The sequence below is a fragment of the Rhamphochromis longiceps genome, linkage group LG18, assembly GCF_057381845.1.
Source record: "Rhamphochromis longiceps isolate RC_006_pf linkage group LG18, R_longiceps_female_GT1.1, whole genome shotgun sequence".
Classification (NCBI taxonomy): Eukaryota; Metazoa; Chordata; class Actinopteri; order Cichliformes; family Cichlidae; genus Rhamphochromis; species Rhamphochromis longiceps.
The window spans coordinates 9,480,814-9,502,150 of record NC_140574.1 but is presented as its reverse complement, the minus strand read 5'-3'; the positions used below and the strand labels follow the sequence as shown (position 1 = coordinate 9,502,150).

The window sequence follows — 21,337 nt, the reverse complement described above, 5'->3', positions numbered from 1 at the left end:
TTCTTGCTCATGTGTTTGTCTTCTCCTTCATTGGCACAGTGTGACTAGCTTTAGTTTATCTTATGATTTCACTGACATACTGAATCTTTGTATGACAGCTGTGTGGAACTCCGGTGATAATTCTTGAGCCCCTATGTGATACTTTGCTGGTACTTATATTTATATTTATATTTATATTTATATTTATATGTAGCAATGATGTAAAACTGTTAAAATGGAAGAAAATGTAATCAGATTTCATCCCTCATCTTTAAGGTACGTTCAGATCTACTTATTTCAGTCAGGGTGATGGAGGTCGGCCCACAGAGAGACAAATGCAGCGCATGTGAGGGAAATAGATGAACTGTACAGATACTATGAACTGATTTCCCTACTCAGCAGAGGCGGAGAAACAGAGGGCCAAATACAGAGAGAAAGCACAAGAGAAGGAGAGACACTCAGGAAGTTAAACAGGGGAAGTTTAGTGGTTTGTTGCGTCATCGTTTTATGCTGCTACTTGTGTGCCGATGCAGAGTGAAGGTAGGAACACTTGTGTTCGCTTTTTAATTTGTTTGTTTCCTCACATTTAAAGTCTTTCCAAAAACGTGGACCGATTGGGAGGGTGGTGGATGATAGGAGAGTAGCGGCAGGTGTCAGGAAGATGGAGAGAGTGGGGAGAGAGTTTGAACGTCTCTGTGAATCTATATGTTCAGTGCTCGACTTCCGCTGAAATGAGAACAGGGCCGCGATGGCCCTGACATGAGGGCAGGGAGGACAGACCGGGCTCTGTAGTGAGCGTAGTCCTCAGGCAGGAGCGGAGATTAGAAGCTTAAGTTGGTCCACCACCTCAGAGAAACCTTATAGCATGATTGGAGCGAAACGTTCAGGGGCTCTTTTCAGTGAATACGAGAAGTACAGATGCAAGGGTGTGGCCTTTCATTCGAAAATAAATTGAGTGCATCAGGGGGAAGTGAAGGCGTCATATGCAAGGCGAGCGTTCAGTGCAGTTTGTTTGATTTTAACTGTGAGATTGTTCATTGTTAAAACGTGAAACTGCTATATCCACAACGAAACCGTTATCATTTCTGCTTTTGCAGGGAGGAAGACACAACAAAGTATGTCCTAACGCTCGATTTTACGTGACAGCCCCAATGCAGCGCAGCTCACAGAGGAAACAAGCTGCACCTAACAACATGCACTGAAGCAAAGGAAACAGAAGCAACAGCAGCACAGTCAAACCTCTGAAATGTGCAACGTTTTATCAGAGTCATCGTCACTTTAACCATTTTGGTCAACGCATCCAGAACAGACAGTCAGTGAACCTGACCGTCACCAGCAGGGTAGAGGGGACCAGTCTGAATGTGAGGTGAAAAGAGAAGACAGGAAGAGATGAGGAGAGTTCGAAGAAAAGGGGGCAACAAAGAGAAGGTGTTTGGATGTGATCTGTTGGAGCATCTAAATACCTCTGGTCAAGAGGGTAAGTGAGCAACCCTGACTAGAAAACATGTCCTGCTCTTATTGTTGTTTTCTCCACTTGTCATAGTTTTCTTCATTGCATTAAACACAATCCTGCAGAGATAAATCATTTACACATGGGTGTCAGACATCAGCAGAAGTACCGTTTATACCATGTAAATGAAACATGTCATAGAAGTGTTACTAAACTGAAGCAACCTGCTATTAAGCACATTTCATGGGATATTTCTCATGTTTCTCAACTCTTTAGCATCTCACTCTGCAGTAAAGTGCTTGCCTATGCTTTTTTTAAAAGCATAGGCAAGTCGTGAAGGCCAACGTTCAGATTATGACTTTGCTTGTCAAACCACACCAGGCTGAGTCAAACATTTGAAAAAGTCTTAATCATTTTATAATGTGACCCCGACTGACTCATTGTGGGCAAAGCGTGGGACATCGCAGGGCAAATTACTTTGGGGGTAAGTAAAAAAAAAAAAGGTAAAGACTTTTGGGAAAGTATTCTGGCACTGATGAGACAAAGGTTGACTTTTTTGGAAGAACATCAGACCAGCAGTCATAAGTGGGCATAGTGTGATGGTCTGGGGCTGCTTTGCTGCTTCAGCACGACTTTCTGTAACTGATGGAACCATCTCTTTACCAGAAATGCTCAAGGAGAACGTCTGGCCAACAGTTCATGCCCTAAACCTCAAACAGAGTTGAACTGAAAAGAAGGACAGTGATCCAAAACACCAGCAAGTCCACCTCTGATTGGTTTAAAAAACTCCAAAATAATGGTGTTGGAGTGTCATAGTGAAATATTCTTTAGCATGACCTTAAACTGGCCATTCATGCTTGAAAACCCTCCAGTGTGGCTTTATTAATTCATCCTGCAAACATGAGTGAGCCAAAATTCCTCCAGAGCAAAGTGAAAAACTCATTGCAGTGATCACAAATGTTCATTGCAGTTGTTGTTGCCAAGGGTGGCAAAGCCAATTATGAGGCTTAGGGGACAATTGAACAATGAAATTACAATTTAAAAGCTGCATTTTGTATTTATTCAGGTTGTCTTTGTCTAATATTAGAATATGTTAGGTAATCTGAAACATATAAAATATAACTGTGACAAATATGCAACAAACTAAGAAATCAGATGGGGGCAAACACTTTTTTGTGGTACTATAACTGGAGAAACAATGATTTTTGCACTTCAGCTTCTGTTTTATTTTCTGGTATTTTAAGATTTTAGCAGGGATGCAACACATTTCTTGTCAGTAATGTTTCCACTTACATGAAATAAACAAAAAAATATCGGACATAATGTCAATAAATGGGATGAAAGGACGAGGAAGGTATCTGCTGTGCACCTGGCCAACTTAACCGTGACCCTTAGAACAGAAATATTCCTCTCAGGGATCCATGTAGTCTTTGGCACTTCTGTGCTTCAAGCTAAATGCCCACATGTCAACAATGACAAAGGAAACATAACTATTTTAAGCAGACAGAATATTTGCTGTGTTCACAGTCATAGTTTGGTATGCTAATTTTTCTCACTATCAATAAGCAAAGACAAAACAACAACAAAGCTGTGGCTGAAATCAGTTTCATGTTTGTATTTGTCAAATCTCAGTATTACAGAAATGTACTTAAAAATAACCTGTTCAACTACCACAATATAAGTTTTATATATATAGTATAAATGGTGTGGTGACTTTGACCCTAAAATAAGTTTTTAAAAAGGTTTTTAACCCTGGAAATTATATTCATTACAACAGTCTTTCATAGGTTTTGATCGAGGAGTCTTTGAGTCATATGCCTGATGCTCTGCATGAACCTCTAGATGTCAGAGGATCATTATCAATAAGATCCGTGGACCAATTGAAACCGGGCAAATTTTCATAGTCAAAAGTCATCAGTATGCTTTAGTTATAAAATTATAGATTTGATAGACTTATTGACTGTATATGTACCGAATTTCCAGAATTTCCCTTAGGAAGCAACCCGAGGGATTAATAAAGTTTCATCTAAATATTTGTATCTAAAGATGACAGATTGAACATGTTCCATGCTTTTATTAGGCCAATATCCAGGTTATTCATTTGAGTCTTCTTTCACAGTTCCACTGGTGCTGCGATGCTGCAGTGAGTTTGTGGAGCATCATGGGATTGTTGATGGGATCTACAGGTTGTCTGGAGTGTCATCCAATATCCAGAAACTCAGGTAAAATGTCTGTGTGTGGTCAACCTTTACCTGTAAATAAACAATATAATCCACATATATTTTAATGGATATTCGATTATGTTATTATCATTCAAAACAGGGGTGAGTTTGAGAGTGATGGAAATCCTGAACTGAACAAGGATTTGTACCTGCAGGACATCCACTGTGTCAGCTCTTTGTGTAAAGCTTATTTCAGAGAGCTGCCCAACCCTCTGCTCACATATCAGCTGTATGACAAATTTGCTGTGAGTATCTCAGACATGCGAAAAAAACAAAATAAAATCCTTGACTGGTCTACAGGCATGAAAACAGAAAATAACACATATCCTAACAGGAAGCTGTGGCCATCCAGCTAGAGGAGGAGAGGCTAGTAAAGATCGGTGATGTCCTGAAAGAGCTACCAGCACCTCATTACAGGTACAACCCTCTGCATCCCAATGACAGCCACTTTTACTATATAATAACCTGTATTTCTGCACACAAGCAGAGGGCATCTCCTTTTATTTCTCTCCAGTAACTATCACAACAGATCAGCTCAATTTTATTACTTCACCAGAGATTAGTAGGCTTTAGTAAATTCTTCTATATGTAGATTTTAGTTCACTGCCACAAGGAAGACATGTAGGAAAATATTACAAAACTGTACATTTACAGATAATAACACTGGACCCCGTGAAGCTGCTTAATTACATATAAATGGGCTGAACTGGCAGACCAGAACCTAACTGCACGGTTTTGGTCCGCCATCATCCATCTATTATCGTGGGGTAGAAACATAAGCACAGATGCCGACACTCTTCTCTCCCTAACCACCTCGTCCTCCAGGGGCATGCAAGGCATTCCAAAGCCAGCCAAGAGAGCCCTGGGTCTACCCTGGGCTCTCATTACAGTTCAACATGGCTGAAATACTTCACTTAGTTGGATCACACAGTCCAAAAGTCCAGTACAGTTACCAATTAAAAAGTAAAGAACTGACCAATAACAGTATTTCCTTTACGAAAACCACCATTAATCCCACATTTACAGATGATAATACTGATTATTATGTGGTTGATGTGTAAAATAATACTGTTTCTAACAAGGCTGCAGATTTAAAAGCTGATCATGTATCATGTGTGTCCTACAGGACTCTGGAGTTTCTCATGCGTCATCTTGTCAGAATGGCCTCGTATTCGTCAGAAACCAACATGCACTCCAGGAACCTGGCCATTGTCTGGGCCCCCAACCTGCTCAGGTGTGTTAATGAAAAATCAGTGTGTCTCAGATATGTGCTCTTGTGAACTGAGGGATACACTACCTGCTTTCATTCTGAGGGAAAATACTATATATATAAACTGCTGAAAGTTACTGTAATTTAAATTTATATTGTATGCGATTCAATAACCTTGTATAGTGCACCGCTGCCTTTGCTTACCTGTTCCTTGTTCCTTTTCTGCTTCACTTTGTTCTTCTGTTGTTTTCATCCATTCCTTCTTCTCCTTTAGCACATAGTCATGTCTTGCAGTTGTGATAATCAATCAGTAAACCAATCTATCAATCTGTATGAAAAGGTCTAAAGACATTGAAGCGACAGGATTCAATGGCACTGCGGCCTTCATGGAGGTCAGGGTCCAGTCCATCGTGGTGGAGTTCATTCTCACACACGTCCCTCAGCTGTTTCCCGATGCAGGTCAGAACACAGATGTGCATCCACAGACACTCACGTGCAGAGAAAGGCGATAAACTTATGTACCACAGCTTAAAATCTTTCCTCTGACCTCTTCAGACATATCAAACGAGAGAAGGAAGTCCCTCCCATCCCCATCAGCATTCCCCAACACGGAGGAATGTTTATTCCGGCCTGTTCCCACCCCAGCTTGTAGCTATGGGAACATCAGTCCAGGAGATGGTCCACTTCCCATAAGACCTTACCATGCCATCATTGAAGGCACAGACAAGTGAGTAAACCATTTCTTTATCTGGGTCACCATTACTGTCCGTTATACACAAAATCTTAGTCGCTTACACTTTTTAGAGTATCAGGTGAATGAACAAGTGATGCTTGTATGTTAGAAAATAACATTTCTTTTCATATAAACTTCTTGCAAATGTGCGTGTCTTGCTCGCCTCAGGAGGAAAGGATCCCTTAAAGGCAGGAAGTGGATGTCCATCTTTAACATTGGAGGACGATTCCCGGATCCACGGCGAAAACACAAACCTTCAACCAAAGGTACAAAACCTTCACATAGAAATGAGTCACATCATTTATTCCTACTAAGTTAATTTCTCCTTTTCCATAAACAGGTTTGCGTGTTAACAACTTTATTCTCTTTGGTTTGTTTTCTAATTTCTTCTCACTTTTAGGAAATAGCAACATTTAAAATGACATTCAAACTCACATATTTTTAAATATTAATATTTAAAAATGTAAATATAATTTGTTTGTATTTTGGCACATTTTATTAATGTACTTTTAGAAAACTGTTGCTGCTGGCTGCTGTTTTGGACATCAGTTTTAAGTCTCCCATAGATCAGTTCCAACAGCTTCTCTCTATATATTATCTCACTTATCTTAGAAATAATTTTTATATTTTTTCAGCTCCAGAGAAAGAAAGGCCTGCTCTGAGACCTGCAAGAAGCATGGACTCCCTCAGCTCCCCATCCTATCCAAATGAAGGTATCGTCTTCTGAAACATTAAAATGATGAATTTGTTACTTAGAAAAATAATTAAATGCAGTAAAAATGTTAAGAAGTAAGTGAATTTCATATTTATTTAGATATAAACTCTTCTATAAAGAATTTGAAATGTTGATTTAATTTGTTTGATTTGATTAAGCTGTAAGACTCTGAGGTTTGTTAAAATGTGAACTCACAGTGCTTACGTATAAGAAGAAAACAAGTAGATAAAATTTCATTTAAATGCATCTGGTGATAGTGAACAGCTGACTGGGAACTTCTTCCACCATCACCACACAATAGAGTTGAATGGAGTTTGTTTTCTAATGTCTTGAAGAAAAAAGCACTTTTACATGTCATTTCGTAAAGTCCCGCTTTGAAGCAATTAAGCCATCCCCATTGCAGTTTTTGGACTGTGCTGGTATTTATATAGTGCTTTTAATTTTTCTAGTCTTACTGATGTCTCAGAGTACTTTACCAGCAGTGACTACAAGTCATATTTTGAAGTAAGAAGTGACCACATTTACTAGCGGTTTAACTACAACCACTAGCAAGAATGGCTAGCTAGAAACATTTATAGACTGCATCAGTGCAATGCAAAGAGTGACACATGCAAATTAATCTTAAGTAGCACAAAGTAAAATGCTAGAATTTAACCCAGTCTCTGACAAAATGTAAAATCCATTAACGTTTATAGACACCAGCTGATTCGTTTTTTCCCATGAGAGCTAGCGTAAATTTGAAGCTAATGTACAGAGTGTATCAAAATGAATCATTCAGTTTGGAGAGGCTATGTTTTTTAAAGTAATGGACGTAGAAACTTGCGGTAAATCTTAAAATATTATTAAGGTTTTACATACAAAACAGCGCTTTGCACATCATGTTCTACCTACATTTTGCCTCCCCACCCATAACCTTCATTTAATTTTTAATTTATATTCTAACATCTGTAGGCATTTAGTATATATTCTTATTTAGTGTATTTATATAGAGAAATATAGATTATATATACTGTAAATACTACATATTCTGTTTCTGTATCAATGACACCAAGACAAATTCCCCGTTTGTGTAAAAGCTTTGCAAAAAACGTGATTCTGATTCTGAAAATTTACAGTGTTCAAAAGTGCTCCACTTTGAGCAGGCCATTTGTCCATGCGATAGTCAAACTTGTGCCATACTTTTATGAGCATGTCTGGAGTCACTGCTGTTGTTAATATTTAACCTACCGTACACCATGTGGAACTAACAAATCTCTAACAAACTCTTAATAGAGCAGTTAAAATAAATGTCCTAAAATACCCATTGGCACCTCCAATCCCTAAGTCTCCAAATGTGGACTTTTTCTCCACTTAAACAAGAGAAATGATTTTGTGTACCTGGAAAAAATCCCTACATATAAGATCGTTTGGAGTAAATGAAAACACAACAGAAAATACATGAATGAAGTTGGTATCAGACATACACAAACTCATGTTTGAAAAACAGAAGGTAGAAATGTAACACATCAAGACCTCCCCTCTAATATAAATACAAATAGAATGAATAAGTATGTGAACATAGAAATGGGATATTTGTGAACAGGAAAAACACGATTATTTTACAAACTGCTGTGAGAATATTTTGCCACACTGGTGAAAAGTATACTTTACTAGATTTTCACTTGTCAAACCTGGAGCACAGACCTTTTGTGGGTTTTTTTAAAAATACAAGTAAGCAAAAAGAAAGCCACATCATTAGATAAGCTCAAAATACTCCAAAAAGCATCAAAAGCACAAATACAGTCAAGAGGTCATGGTTCAGTCCAGCCCAGTGAAATTAGTTGAGATCAAGTCAGTGCCCAAGGTGCACAGTCGGGTGTTTCAACATGGATAATCATGCATAAACTTGATTCTGTCAATCTTGGAGGATTCATTGTTGATTCAAATTATTGTTTGCAGATAATATCAAAATTTAGACTCAACTTTACCTTTCACTTAGGCTAAACTTATTTGTCATTATATTTTTAGGTACCAGGCGTCCTGGCCAGCGCCCTCCTTCCACCAGCATGTCTCCCCTTGTCACTACCACCCCTCAGGCTGTCTCTGAGCTCCCAGTATCTTCAGGTGGATTAGGTGCCAGTGAATATGCTGTGACCTACCGCAGGGGAACAGGGCTAGTAAGCGGTGGTGCAGGCGTACAGGGTACCTACACAGCTCTTGATCCAGAAGGTTTAGGATTAGCAGGCAATGATACTGTCCAGTCCAGATCTCCAGGAATATCCACTAAAGCTGGTCGGAGAGCAGCCATGCACATCACAGGACCCACCATGGTTACTGTGCCACTACATATCACCTCTAACCTGGCTTTAGGGGTTCTTCAAGGGGGCGGAGCTGACAGGATCATACAACGTAGAGACAAAAACGGGGGTGACAAGGCGGGAGCAGAAAAGGCAGCGAAAAAGGTAAGCAGAGTAATGGAATGGAATGTGGAAGAAACCAAGAAGGAGGAGGAGGAAGTGAAAAGTGAAAAGGAGAAAAGCAGTGCAGAAGACGTGGAGACGACAGAGGATTCGGTGGCAGCAGGTGGTGCTGAGGAGAAAACGGAAAAAGGAGCAGAAGAGAAAGGAGATGAACCTAAGAGACAACGAGCCAAAAGCCTCCTGTCCAACTCAGAAGAAGATAACAAAGGTGATGCCAAAAATGCTGAACAAAATGTTGAAGATGATGAATATATGGGTAATTTGAACTTTTTTATTACAATGACCACTTTTTCTTACAAGGACTGCAAATAATAACTGTTTTGCACATCAGTTATTGATTTTCTGGTTCAAACTTAAACGTCTTAGCTGCTACTACAAAGATTTCTTTAAAATTTGGTACAAATAGTCAAGACCTCCGGTGCACCTATCGAGGAAACACTCCCAGGGGGACTAGCGATTTTTCTCTTTGTTGACTTTTTGTAATGTAACCCTGAGTTTTAATGTGGTTTTATATAAAATTCCACAAACAGTTCTGCTAAGTTTCATAAACGGGTCAAACGTTTGACCTTCAACTTTTTCGATGGTGCCCTTTAACAGGAATACCAAATACTTGCCAATCTGACTTCTGTATGTGTTTTGTGCAAATTACCACATTAGGGTAATCTGAAGGATGACATCCATTCAACTGCTCTAAGTCTTTTTTGCCCCAACCTTTGACTATAGTCTTTTAAAATACTTGAGCATTTTTGTTTTTATTTATTTCCTCCAAGCACATTTTGAGAATCAGTCAAAAAATAAGCCCAATAATCTTACGCTTGTATTTTCCCCAGAAATTAGTTTTTTCTCTTTGTTTTTCTGCAGCTGTCTTAGAATTAAACTATTGCAAGTACAGTGCAACAAATGAATTTTACTCAGTCGTGAAACTCATTAACTCATGATCGTTGTTTCATTGACAGAAATGAAAGTTAGTGAGACGTCCGAGCTTCAGCCAGAGGACACTCAGCATGAAGATAATGGAGAGTTCAATGCTTCTGATGTTCTCAACTCAACAGAGGTGGCAGGCGACAACCAGAATATGTTTGGCTACATTCAAGACAACTTTGAATTCCTGGACCAAATGGACTGCAGTGGAATGGACCATATGGACTGCAGTGTCTCTTATCAGGTGTGTTTTTTATGGTTGCAAATCTTTCTTAGCACATAAGAAGTTGGAGGTTTGCAGAAGAAAATGGTTATTTGCACAGGAGCAGTATTACGCTGTATTTGTGAAAGCTTTTTAATGTGGTTCCTCTTTTTTCCCCAATAGGTGCAGGAGTTCTCTGTTGAACCTCCTTGTCACTCAGACGATGAGTATGAATCAATGGCTCAAGTTCAGACTTCTCCTTGTCCTCCAGAGCCACAGTCACGCCTGCGTCCAGGCCCTCAAAGTCCCAGCGAGTCAAACCCACACAGACCGCTCAGTCTCGACTTGCACAGTCGACACACAAAATCCCTCAGCCTGCCTTACATGACCTCGCCTGTCCACGGACCGGATGAGTCTTCATCTGAAGACGAGGCTATGGGGGATGACATTGGTGATAACGAGTACAGTAGCGAGGAAGACGAGAGCATGTTCGTTAAAAGCCTTCCACCGGATTTCTTTTTGAACACAATCTCTGGGTTGGAACCTGAAACTGATGGAGAGGAAAGTTCCCCTCATGATAGCGTTTCTGTGCATTACATAGAGAGCTCTGAAGAAAGAGACTGCCAGTCACTGAAAACTGAACATTCGGCATGTACAGAAACAACTACGGGAGAGCGGGAGCAGGTAGAAGTGAACGACAGAGAAGATAAAAATGGACTGGATGAAAAGGAGATGATAGAAAAACAAGAGGAAACTAAAGTTCATCAGGAAGGAGACCAGCTGGAAAACGACGTGCAAAGGTGACAACTGATTACAATCTCAGATTTTAGTATTTATCATTATAGTTACCATGCATGTGCATTTTTGTCTTAATCTTTCCTGACTGGCAGACAGAAAAAGCACAACAACAACTATTTTATCTGTTATTTTACACTAACAGTGAGTCAGAAAACCACAACAGTGTGTGTGATTGTAGCTTAAATGCTTGATGTTTAATTAGAATGTGACCAGGTTCTGCACCACCTGTCTGACATATGATGTTTGAGCATCTTTCAGTTCGTTATTTTGATTTTAAACTCGCCTTATTGTTTTCATCTTTCTCTGCAACTGGGTCCAGCAACCTAATAATCTGAATATACCCAGACAACAGTCAGCCGGTGAAACCTTTAGACTGTAATGACCCAGATATTTCCCTCAGGAGTTTGAGAAGGCCAAACAGAAATAGAATGGAGAGTGAACAGGCTATTTGACCTTACTTATGAGAAACGTTATTCCACATGAATGAGAAAGATGTAAATAGTGCTAGCATGCTTAACATATAAACTTGAAAAGGTTTACATGTCAGTTATGTTTTTGTGGCTGATTTTGGAGAAGAAACCGAACTGCACACTTTTCAAAAGACACTATAATCACTTCACTCTTATTTTGCTGTGGTGATTTGTTTTCCAGTATCCTGTAGTTAAGTTGTGTGGTCACAGTGGCCACTACTTGGATGATTTGAAGGCTAATGCCTGAAACCTGTGTGCACCCCCTGGTGGAAAAAGATTAAAAGTACAGTGTGGCAGATAGCACCACATGTCCTTCCCGTCCCTCCATTAGAAAATCATAACAAACTGAGGGGAATTCTCTTTTGATACATTAAACTTTGTGTCATCAGCTTGAGAAATGCTACAAGAACAAACTGCTACAAGTTTAATTAAATCAGGAAGAAATATTAAAGAAGAAGCTCAAAATTAGAGCTCAAAAAATTCTATAAACAAACGTTAATATGTCTTAAAGTCTCACTTATATTGTACGCGTCTAAACTGTTTTTGTCTCTTAACTATCTGCAGCAGAGAAACAGAGGAACATCTGGATATTATGAAAGATACTGAAAGTGAAATATCCTCAACAACCTGCTGTACAGAGTTTCCACTGCCAGTCACCGAGGACGCTGACGAATCCAGCACTGTGGCTGGCACGAGCGTTGAGGAGGTGAAGGAAGTAGTTGAAATTGCTCACAGCGATTGTCCATCTCAGGAAATGATGAACCAGAAAGAAACTGAATCAACAAATCATACCAGAAGCTGTAATGGAGGGGGTACAACAGAGAGAGACAATAAGGAGGGGGAGAATGGTGTGATATGCAATGAAATGGAGGACATGTGTGAACAGTTTGTACTGAAAATAGAGGAAAGTGACGAGAGAATGAGGGAAGAAACCTCAGAGGGAAAAGCTGACAGAGAACACGACAGTAGCAATGAGCAGGATACCCAAATCTGTGGGACACACAATGACATTTGGGAAGAACTTGAGGACATTGTATCTGAAGTGATAGAAGATGAGGAAAAGGCGCAGTCTGAGAGGGAGGGTGATGTTGGGCAAGAACATTTGGTAAAAGATGAACAGGACGAAGAGCACGGATCAAAGGAAATGGTGGAAGACGACAAAGAGGAGGCGAAGAAGACGGAAGGTATGATAGAAATAGACGGTGAACCAGTTGAGACGGCTGAAGGAGCGCCAACAAGTTTAGAAATGCAACAAGAGTTTAACGAAGATGAGACCCAGAGAGAAACTCATGAGAAGATGGCCAGCAAGGAAGACTCTCAGGAACATGTCACAGCAGAAGCGTTTTCAGATCAGCCAGAGAATGAGAGCGATGGTAAACAGACAGCCGATGAGCAACTTGAAACTGCGCCAAGTGAAGATAACCAATTTAAAGAGGTGGGCTCTGATATGAAAGAGGGAAGAGAGAGTGAGAAGAGTGACGGCCCCTTAGAGGGTGTCGGAAGCACGCTGGTCTCCTCACAGCCGAAGATCTACCAAGTTAAAGCCGTGCCGGTGGTGCCTCCGAAGCCGCAGCACTGCAGAATCACCGCCCTGACCATCCGACAGCAGCAGCAGCAAAGAGAGAGAAGAGACGGCGACAGAGGGAGAGACAACACGCTGAGAGTCCCAGGAGAGCAGGACAAGGACGGAGACCAGAGCGACGAGGGCTCTGAGAAGAAAGAGAGTCCAAAGCTCAGGGGAGATAGCCGGGAGAGAGAGGGGAGGAGGGACAGGGCCGAAGTCAGAAACAGTCCCCTCAGCATGTGCTTTGATGAGGCTGTGGCCATTGCAACCATGAGGAGAGAGAAAGAGAGGGTGAGAGAAGGAGAGGCGGAGGCAGACGCGCTGGGGAAGTGACGTAGAGGTTTGAATTGTACAAACTAGTTTTCCCCACACAGAGTTAAAGGCTGTATTTTCTTATATAGAGGGGTGAATTTATTCCATTATACATTACAGCAACAGCAGCCCTGCTTGTGTAAGGCAACTGATTTAGCCGTTTCTGTGTTTCTTTGTAGAATGCATAAACTCGACGTGCAGTCATAACCAATAGTTGTCTAATATAAATATTGTTCAAGGGAAGATTTGTTCTCCGTTCATTTACCAGAACAGAATAGACCGCTGAGATGATATAAAGGGAATCAGATGCTGGGGTTGGATTTACGCGGTCAGCATCTTGAATCCTGATATTAAGAGGAATAAACTGAAACAGATGACAAACACTGAAGTGCCGAAGTGCTGCTCCAGTGTGACAAACCATCTGGATGAACTGCTAGAGTCTGGGTTGCTAATCTAAAAGTAAAAAATATTCGCATTGAATACACTCCCTGTTACACTCGGTGTTTGCACGAGTAACGAGTTTTCTCTCTCGTTACAGAAAAGTGTACATAAAAATAGAGGTTTGATGCCAAATACAAATGTGTTTAAAAAGATGCATTGACTATATCATATCATTTAGCAGGAATATGATGTCAACAGATCCAAAGTTGTTTTGCATTGTGTGAATAAAACATGTTTTCAATATGCTGTGTCTTCTTCAATCCTTCTTTATTTAAACTTTATCAGAGCAAACAAAGTGTTGGTGCTGAAGTTATAAATAGCCTTTATTGTTACGTTATAAAAATGCTGCTGGTATTTGCTTACAAAATACAAAAAACCATTAAAATAACTTCTTCAAGCTTCAAAAATCACTTGAAAAATAACTCGACTTCACTGTTCATTGCTTTTGATGGTTGACCCCTTGCATTTATCCACCTTGCACTACCTTTTCTCCTTACATATTCACCTTTTTCTACCTGCCTCCCTCTCACTCACACACATGTATTCTGTTTTGCTTCTGTAACCTGAAGCTGACGGTCTTTAAAACAAAAGAACTCATAATAGACTTCATAAGGCACAGACAGGTTCATTCCCCTCTTATTATAAAGGGAGAATGGTTGGATTCTGTCTCCATCTTTAGGTTTCTGGGCACTCACATCTCCGTCGACCATAAGATAAAGAAGAAGGTCCAGCAGCGGCTGAAATAACTCCGCGTCGTAAGGAAGAATAACCTGAATCAGAAGCTCCTGCTAGCCTTCTACTGGTCCTCAGTGGAGAGCGTGGACTCCAACTATCTGGGTGTTTGGTACGCAGTGGCCACAACTGACAACAGGAAGGATGAGCAGAGGGTAATTAACACCCCCCCCCCCCCCCAAAAAAAAAACAACAACAAAAAAAAACATTGGCTGCCCTCTGCCTCTCTTCACAGGTGACCCCTTGAATCCCACTCACTACCTGTTTGGCCCACTGCCCTCTGGTCGACACCTCCAGACACAAACAGCTTCTTCCCGGGGCCATTCGGACTGCAAACAAACACTGTTCTCACACACCCCACCCCTGCCCACCAACCTCACCACCTGAGCCATAATGATTATAAATCCCTCATAATAAACGGAGCAGTGTTCTCTAATGTGTCTTTATATATACATACATATATACATCTATATACATATATACATCTATCTATCTATCTATCTGTATATATACATATATATATATATATATATATATATATACACATATATACATATATATATATATATATATATATATATACTGTATATATATATATACATATATATATATATATATATATATACACAGTATATATATATACAGTGTATATATATATATATATATACAGTATATATATATATATATATATACAGTATATATATATATATATATATATATACTGTATATATATATATATATATATACAGTATATATATATATATATATATATATATATATATATATATATATACAGTATATATATATATACAGTATATATATATATATATATATATATATATATATATATATATATATATATATATATATATATATATATATATATATATATATATATATATATATATATATATATATATATATATATACACATCCACATATACACACATCCACATATATATACACACATCCACATATATATATAAGACACATTAGAGAACACTGCTCCGTTTATTATGAGAGATTTATAATCATCATTATGTTTATTAGAAGTTTTACAGCCGTCGGTTTTACATCATATCCGCCTTTTCATTTTCCCGGAAGGGAACCAAAATAACAGCAGGGGAGTTGGATCTCACCACATGCATCAGCTGGTAGTTCAGTTTATAGCTGAGGTTTAATCTTCGGGTCATAGGATGTCTTTTCCCTCGTCGTTTCCTGCGCAGGTCGCAGCCATCATGGACGTCTTGGCGAAGGCGGCGGTGGCAGAAATCACGAAGCTGGTGGAAGACGGGAGTCTGGTCCTGCGCCTGGAGCTGAGTCGGAGGGAAGATGAGAATCAGGAGCTCCGAGCAAGTTTGAAGCTGATAGAGGCTGAGCTCAAGAAAGCTCAAGAAGCTGCCGCAAGCACAGCTACAGAAGCCAAACATACGCAGACTACAGCCGAGGAACTGGTGCTCCGAACGGGTAAGAAACGGCAACATCTGGAACCGACTAAACGAACCTTACTCAAAAAAATCTCAAATTTTAACTTCCTTTGCTTATAAAAAGGTTTACTGCACATTAGAACATAAATGATCATCCCTGTCATGTTGTGATGGTTCAAGTTTAGGTTCGGCTGAAGTATGAATCATTAGTAAGTGAAATGTATTCATAAAGCACACTGAAACGTTGCTTTGATTAATGGAGGACCACAAGAGCCACACGCATCAAAACAAAGAATTCTGTGCTTAAATAATGAATTCTGCATTTGTAAATTCATTTTTGAAATAATTGTATTTATTCAAACATTATTAAATAATACATTACTTCAGTAGTTTATTTTAAATAAAAACACTATTTTAAAATCTAGTTTTCAAAATTAATTAGTAATCCATCAATAAATACTTATATGAATTTCACAAAAAAAGAATTAAACTCTCAATAAAAACCTCATTTCAAAAACTATTTTCGAATTCCAAATTAAAAAACTAATTTTCAAAATCTTTTTTTTTAAACTCAATATGAAAAAATAGAAATAAGTAAATGGTTTCAAAAACCCACGATTTACTAATAACATTTAAAATGGTGATTCCACTCCTCATTTGAAAATCCATTTCAAATGGAAAGAGTAAAGGGAAGTTAAAGTCCAGACTTAAAAGCACAGATGGAGGATGCCCTGCTTATGTCAAGCAGTAACAGTCTAAGGAGAAAGCTACTGGACTTTTTTTTTTGCGCCTGTCCCGTTTGGTTCTTTTGAGATCAGAATTATTGTCTAAAGGCCAAGAAAGTTGTCCAAAGGATTTACTTTACCAAATGGACCATCCCAGCCCTGCCGTATTGGTCTATTTGATTCACTTTGTTTTTAGTGTTAATTTTATTTTATTTTCACTTGTTACACATGGGACAGACGTCACTGGGGAAATGAAAGGGGAGAAAGAGAGGTAGGGAAAGAAAAACAGTGGGGAAGAGAAACTGTGATAAAGGGCAAAAAACAAAAACCAACAAAACAAACAGACAAAAAATACATATATCAATGACCTGGATCACCTGTTGAGAAAGAAAAATAGAGAAAACAAGCAAAAAAAGAGAGCAATAGAATAAACAACATCACGATGATCTATGTGAATATAACAGTAAATACTAAATATTAAACATTATTGTGCAGCACGTAGGATCGACAGCACACAGTGTGCTTTGAGGTAGGAGCCAAAAAGGGTGTAGTTTGTGTGTGTGTGAGCACCCGTGTGTACACCTGTGAGCATGAACGCACTTGTTTTAAAAGGTCCCTTTTAAAGGTCCCTGCTAGAGGGTGTGGGGGGCCATAGCCTCGTCCTCCAGGGCATGAAGCAGGTATGGAGGAGATTCAGGCTCCAGACATCCAGAGGCCCTCAGAGCACAAGAGACTAAGGAAGACCAACAGAGGGGCAGCCGTGCCACTCTCCCGGAAAGAGCTGAGGAGAGCCCCAGATGAGGGGTCACTCAGCAGCCGCGGAGCAGAAGCCAGGGGGGGTTGCAGTGACGTGCCCGTGAGCTCCGCCGGCAGCCAGCTGTGCCAGAGTGACCGAGCCCCAAGCCCAGAGGCCGAGCGAGCCCCAGGCTCCAGGCCCCGACAAGCAGCCACCAGGAGTGAGCCAGTGCATACCTGGACGCCCATCCCCGGACACAAAGAACCACCAATGCAGCAGCAGGGAGGCCCCACATTCCATTTCTTTTTGTTTCATTTAGTCCTTTCACCCCTCATCCAAGGGGCTTCTTCACTTCCTCATGACATGAGCCAAGGTCATTACCTCCAGATGTTTTAGGTGAAACCACGTTGAGACCTTGCCTAACCCTATCATCTGACCCACTGAGGTCATCTGATGTGAGGTTAAGGCTCAAGAGTGCATTAGAATAGAATAGAATAGAATAGAATAGAATAAATCTTTATTATCCCACCGATGGGAAATTTCGATGTTACAGAGCTCTTACAGCAAGGGAAAATAAAATATAAAAGGAAGACACAGGGTGGTCCTATAAACATAAACAACCGAAATTTGTATGTACAGGTATAGGTTATAGGTGCCTGAATCCTTTACCAACAATTTATTTTAGTCTTTGTAGTTCATTTATAAAGATAGTTAAATATAAATTTCTGTACACTGTCTTTCTAACTGCTGGGATATTTTTTTATTATGTCTTGGTCCAATTCGATGAATCAAAGAAATTCATTTTCTTTGACATTCATTTCATTTTCAGATTAAACTGACTGAATCTTTTTTAGCAATATATCAGTCAGATAAAACTCAAGAACTTATGAAGATAAAAACAGTTTATTGCAGTATATCAGGGACTTTCTAAACTTTGTAAAACCTGAGTTTATCAGGAAGCATCCTTTTGTGGCTGACATGTCTAACCGTTTCCAGTAAACAGCAGCACTAAAACACTTCTACTGGTGAAACTGGTTAGATGCTCTGTTGACTTGCATTTGTTGGTTGAGAATTGAAATCGAGTGTTAACACGGTTGTCATCCTTTTAAATGCAGACAAAAAGGAAGCTCAGGACATGGTTGCAGTGTCTCTTCAACCAAAAACTGCCCAAAATGTGACAGAAGAGAGCCAAAACATCTGGCCAGTGGTGAAGCACGAGCCAGAGGATGAACCTGCTAACATCGAAACAGAAGACAACACGGCGAGAACAGGTGTTTGCTTCAAGGCAGAGCAGGATGACTTGATGTGGCCTGCTTGTAGCATGTTTGAGAGTAACCCTGTGGCGTTGCAGCAGCACATGCAGATCCTCCCCTCTGACGCTGATCAGTATTCTCCTCAGAGCAACACAGAAAGTTCCTATAATTCTTTACTGTCTACCACAGAGGAAACTGCAGGCGCGCCAGTGAGAGCGGAGGTAGAGACGCACCCCGCGTGTATGGGAGGCATCGCTTTAGAGTCTGTTCATACTAAAGAGTTCAGATGTATTTCACCCCCTGCAGGCAGTCAGGGTGACTGCTTGCGAGCTGAGCCGTTACTCCCTCTGCCTCACGTGGAAACAGCCGCAGCAATCTCAGCAAGTTCAAATGCTGACGCTCCTAACCAGAGTAGAGATGTCTTTAAAGCCAAAAGGGTGATGAAGGTGTGCAGACCTAATCAGAAAGTCTACGTCTGCTCTTTGTGCAACAAGAGTTTCTCGTGCCTGTTTCAATTGGAGAAACACGTAGCCACCCACCAACCCTCCAAACGCTTCAGGTGCCTCGAGTGTGGGAAATCTTTCACCCAGAAGACCCGGCTGAGGACGCACCAAAGCGTGCACACCGGGGAGAGGCCGTTTAGTTGCAAAATCTGCGGTAAGATGTTTTCGAGGCAGGACAACTGCCTCAGACACGAGCGGTTCCACAGCGGGCTGGAGCCGTACAGCTGCAGGCAGTGCGGTAAAAGCTTCACGGCGCTTGGTAACCTCAAAATACATGAAGAGATCCACCTGCAAGGAAGATAGCGATCAGATACTGCAGCTCTCAGAGATGGACTGCGGTAGTTTGAACATTTGCATGAACCTTTTATTTTACAAGTGTGCTTTGACAGTTTTATTGGAGTGAATGAACAGAAACATAAAAAGCCCTCTGATTTGCATTACAGGGGGGCAGATGCATTAGAGTCATTACATTTATCGTTTGCTTTGTCTTGCTTTTCCATTGGACGCACACCTCTTTGTGAGATATTACACATAAAACTAATATAATTTGACATTTTGTCCCATTAATGTGACAAACTTCATCTCCTGGGAAATCTAAACATAAAAAACATCGTAACTGTTATTTTTGAAAAAAGTTTCTATGTCTTTTTTTCCTAATGGCATGATCACAATTAACCTAAAAAAAGAAGCACTGCTCTGGAGATTATTTACTTTTAAGGGAATATTATTGTGTTTTTGAAAAAAAAAAAAACATATAGTAGTGGGTAATATGTATTGATGGGTAACAGATAATAGGTATTGATTTGTAAATAACTGGACATGAATAATTTGAGTTTATTATCTAATTTTTCTGACTAGGCAGCTCATTCTCTTTTTCACGACCATATGTGATGTAGATGTGAAATGTAAAAGTGAGGTCAGAGGTATAATTAGATATTTAGAATCCCCCACAGCAGTAACAATTCCTAAATGTTGCAAAAAACAAAGGCAGCAGACTTTTAATCAGTTTTAAAGATTAAAGACATTTTATGAAAGTTTGACCTTATTTGACCACAACCACCACAACCTACACAGACAGAATAAATTAAATAAAACAGAAACTAAAAAATAACCACTAACTGATAAATAAAGGCATTCTGGTGTTGATGCAAGAGTTAACAGTTTAACTTCCATAAATGTCAACTATTGATTGATTCTCATGCCGCGAGTAGGAACTACTAGAGAGGTGGGGAAGATTTTCTTTTTCTGTGTTCTCATATAAATATTAGATGGCCTTTAAATGCAGTCTGAGTAGCAAACGATTCTCTCAGGCATTGAAACTGCAAGAGCGTGGTGACGTGTGAAGGGCTCAGAGGAATATATTTGGTCTTTGTTTTCAGTTTCCCCAAACATACCACCAGCAGACTGTGTAGTGTAGATGTTCCTGTCGTGTCAGGGGCTTCCTGGAGGGTGTCTGCACTCATTTCTCTGAGAACAGCTTCTGTGGTTAACTCCAACAACTTATATGAACCAGCACTCTTTAGATGGCACATTGAACTGAAAAGATTAGTAAGAAATGGTTTGTTTATTGATGTTAACCGTGATGCTGATTATGCTCCCACGTGGATGCGCACATGGACAGCTGTGGTCACTGGGGTGTGTCGTTGTTTTATACTACTTTTAAGTCCACGTGCAGGGAGGACATTGCACTGTAGTTGCAGGGCACATGGATGCCTGATGATACCCTGCAGGTCCCTTTCAAATTCACAGATGTGGAAACATTTTTTTTTCCATAAGCCATTTGTGTGTTACTGTTTAGTAGACATTTCTGTGTTTGGGACATTTTTATGCAGTTTTAGATTCTTGTTCAAGAAAATGTTTCATTTGGAAGTTTTAGCTACCTTATTTCTTCTTAATTTTTAATTCTTCAATGACTGTACAAATACTCAAAGAAAACTGTGATTGGTGTGTTTGTAACTTTGTCATACTTCTGTACTCAGAAGTATTACAGTGCCTTGAAAATATACTGGTATCTGTTGTTGAAACATGTCTGAAGAAATTAAATGGTTGGTCCTTTTCTAATATTTGCCCTTGTGATGTAGTTATTAGCAGGACAAACTGTATGTGACTGAAGATTACTTGTCAGATCTTAATTACACACATTTAATTAAAAAGTAAAAACTTTTAAGTGCGCGAGAGATTTTGATTGTGTGTGTGTGTGTGTGTGTATTCATTGTCTTTTGTGGGGTTTTTTTTCCCAACAGTTTAATAAAGTGCAGACAACACAACAATGAGTTAATTGCATTTTTTTGAATTGAAAGTACATTTTTCATTTAAAGCTTCAACTCTGGGTTTCAAATGGTTAGATACATCTGTATAACTGCTCAAATATCTAATCAGATGACAGTAGTTCAATCCATTTAGGCCTTTAGACATGGTCAGCAGGATCGGTTCAAATCAAGCATCAGCATGGGGAAGAAATGTGATTTACGCGACTTTGAACGCA

The 21,337-nt window shown here is 39.7% G+C and overlaps 2 protein-coding genes across 3 annotated transcripts; both read left to right on the top strand.

Annotated features, from left to right (window-relative positions):
- Positions 1-473: 473 nt before the first annotated feature.
- arhgap30 (Rho GTPase activating protein 30) lies at positions 474-13,685 on the top strand. Of its 2 annotated transcripts, none has more exons than XM_085389977.1 (14): positions 474-519; positions 1,077-1,456; positions 3,549-3,651; positions 3,752-3,896; positions 3,986-4,068; positions 4,778-4,885; positions 5,202-5,320; positions 5,417-5,588; positions 5,763-5,860; positions 6,230-6,307; positions 8,317-8,976; positions 9,725-9,933; positions 10,075-10,691; positions 11,724-13,685. In XM_085389977.1, the coding sequence occupies exons 2-14, from the start codon at positions 1,369-1,371 to the stop codon at positions 13,054-13,056; spliced, it is 3,813 nt and encodes a 1,270-aa protein (XP_085246103.1). In that variant the 5' UTR covers positions 474-519; positions 1,077-1,368; the 3' UTR covers positions 13,057-13,685. The 2 variants fall into 2 exon arrangements, with proteins under 2 accessions (XP_085246103.1, XP_085246101.1); XM_085389975.1 differs by having other exon boundaries at positions 8,317-9,024.
- A 1,632-nt stretch (positions 13,686-15,317) lies between these two features.
- LOC146647707 (uncharacterized) lies at positions 15,318-21,077 on the top strand. The gene is made up of 2 exons (XM_085388630.1): positions 15,318-15,675; positions 18,212-21,077. Exons 1-2 carry the CDS (start codon positions 15,405-15,407, stop codon positions 19,153-19,155), a joined length of 1,215 nt encoding a protein of 404 aa, XP_085244756.1. The 5' UTR covers positions 15,318-15,404; the 3' UTR covers positions 19,156-21,077.
- The last annotated feature ends 260 nt before the right edge of the window (positions 21,078-21,337 follow it).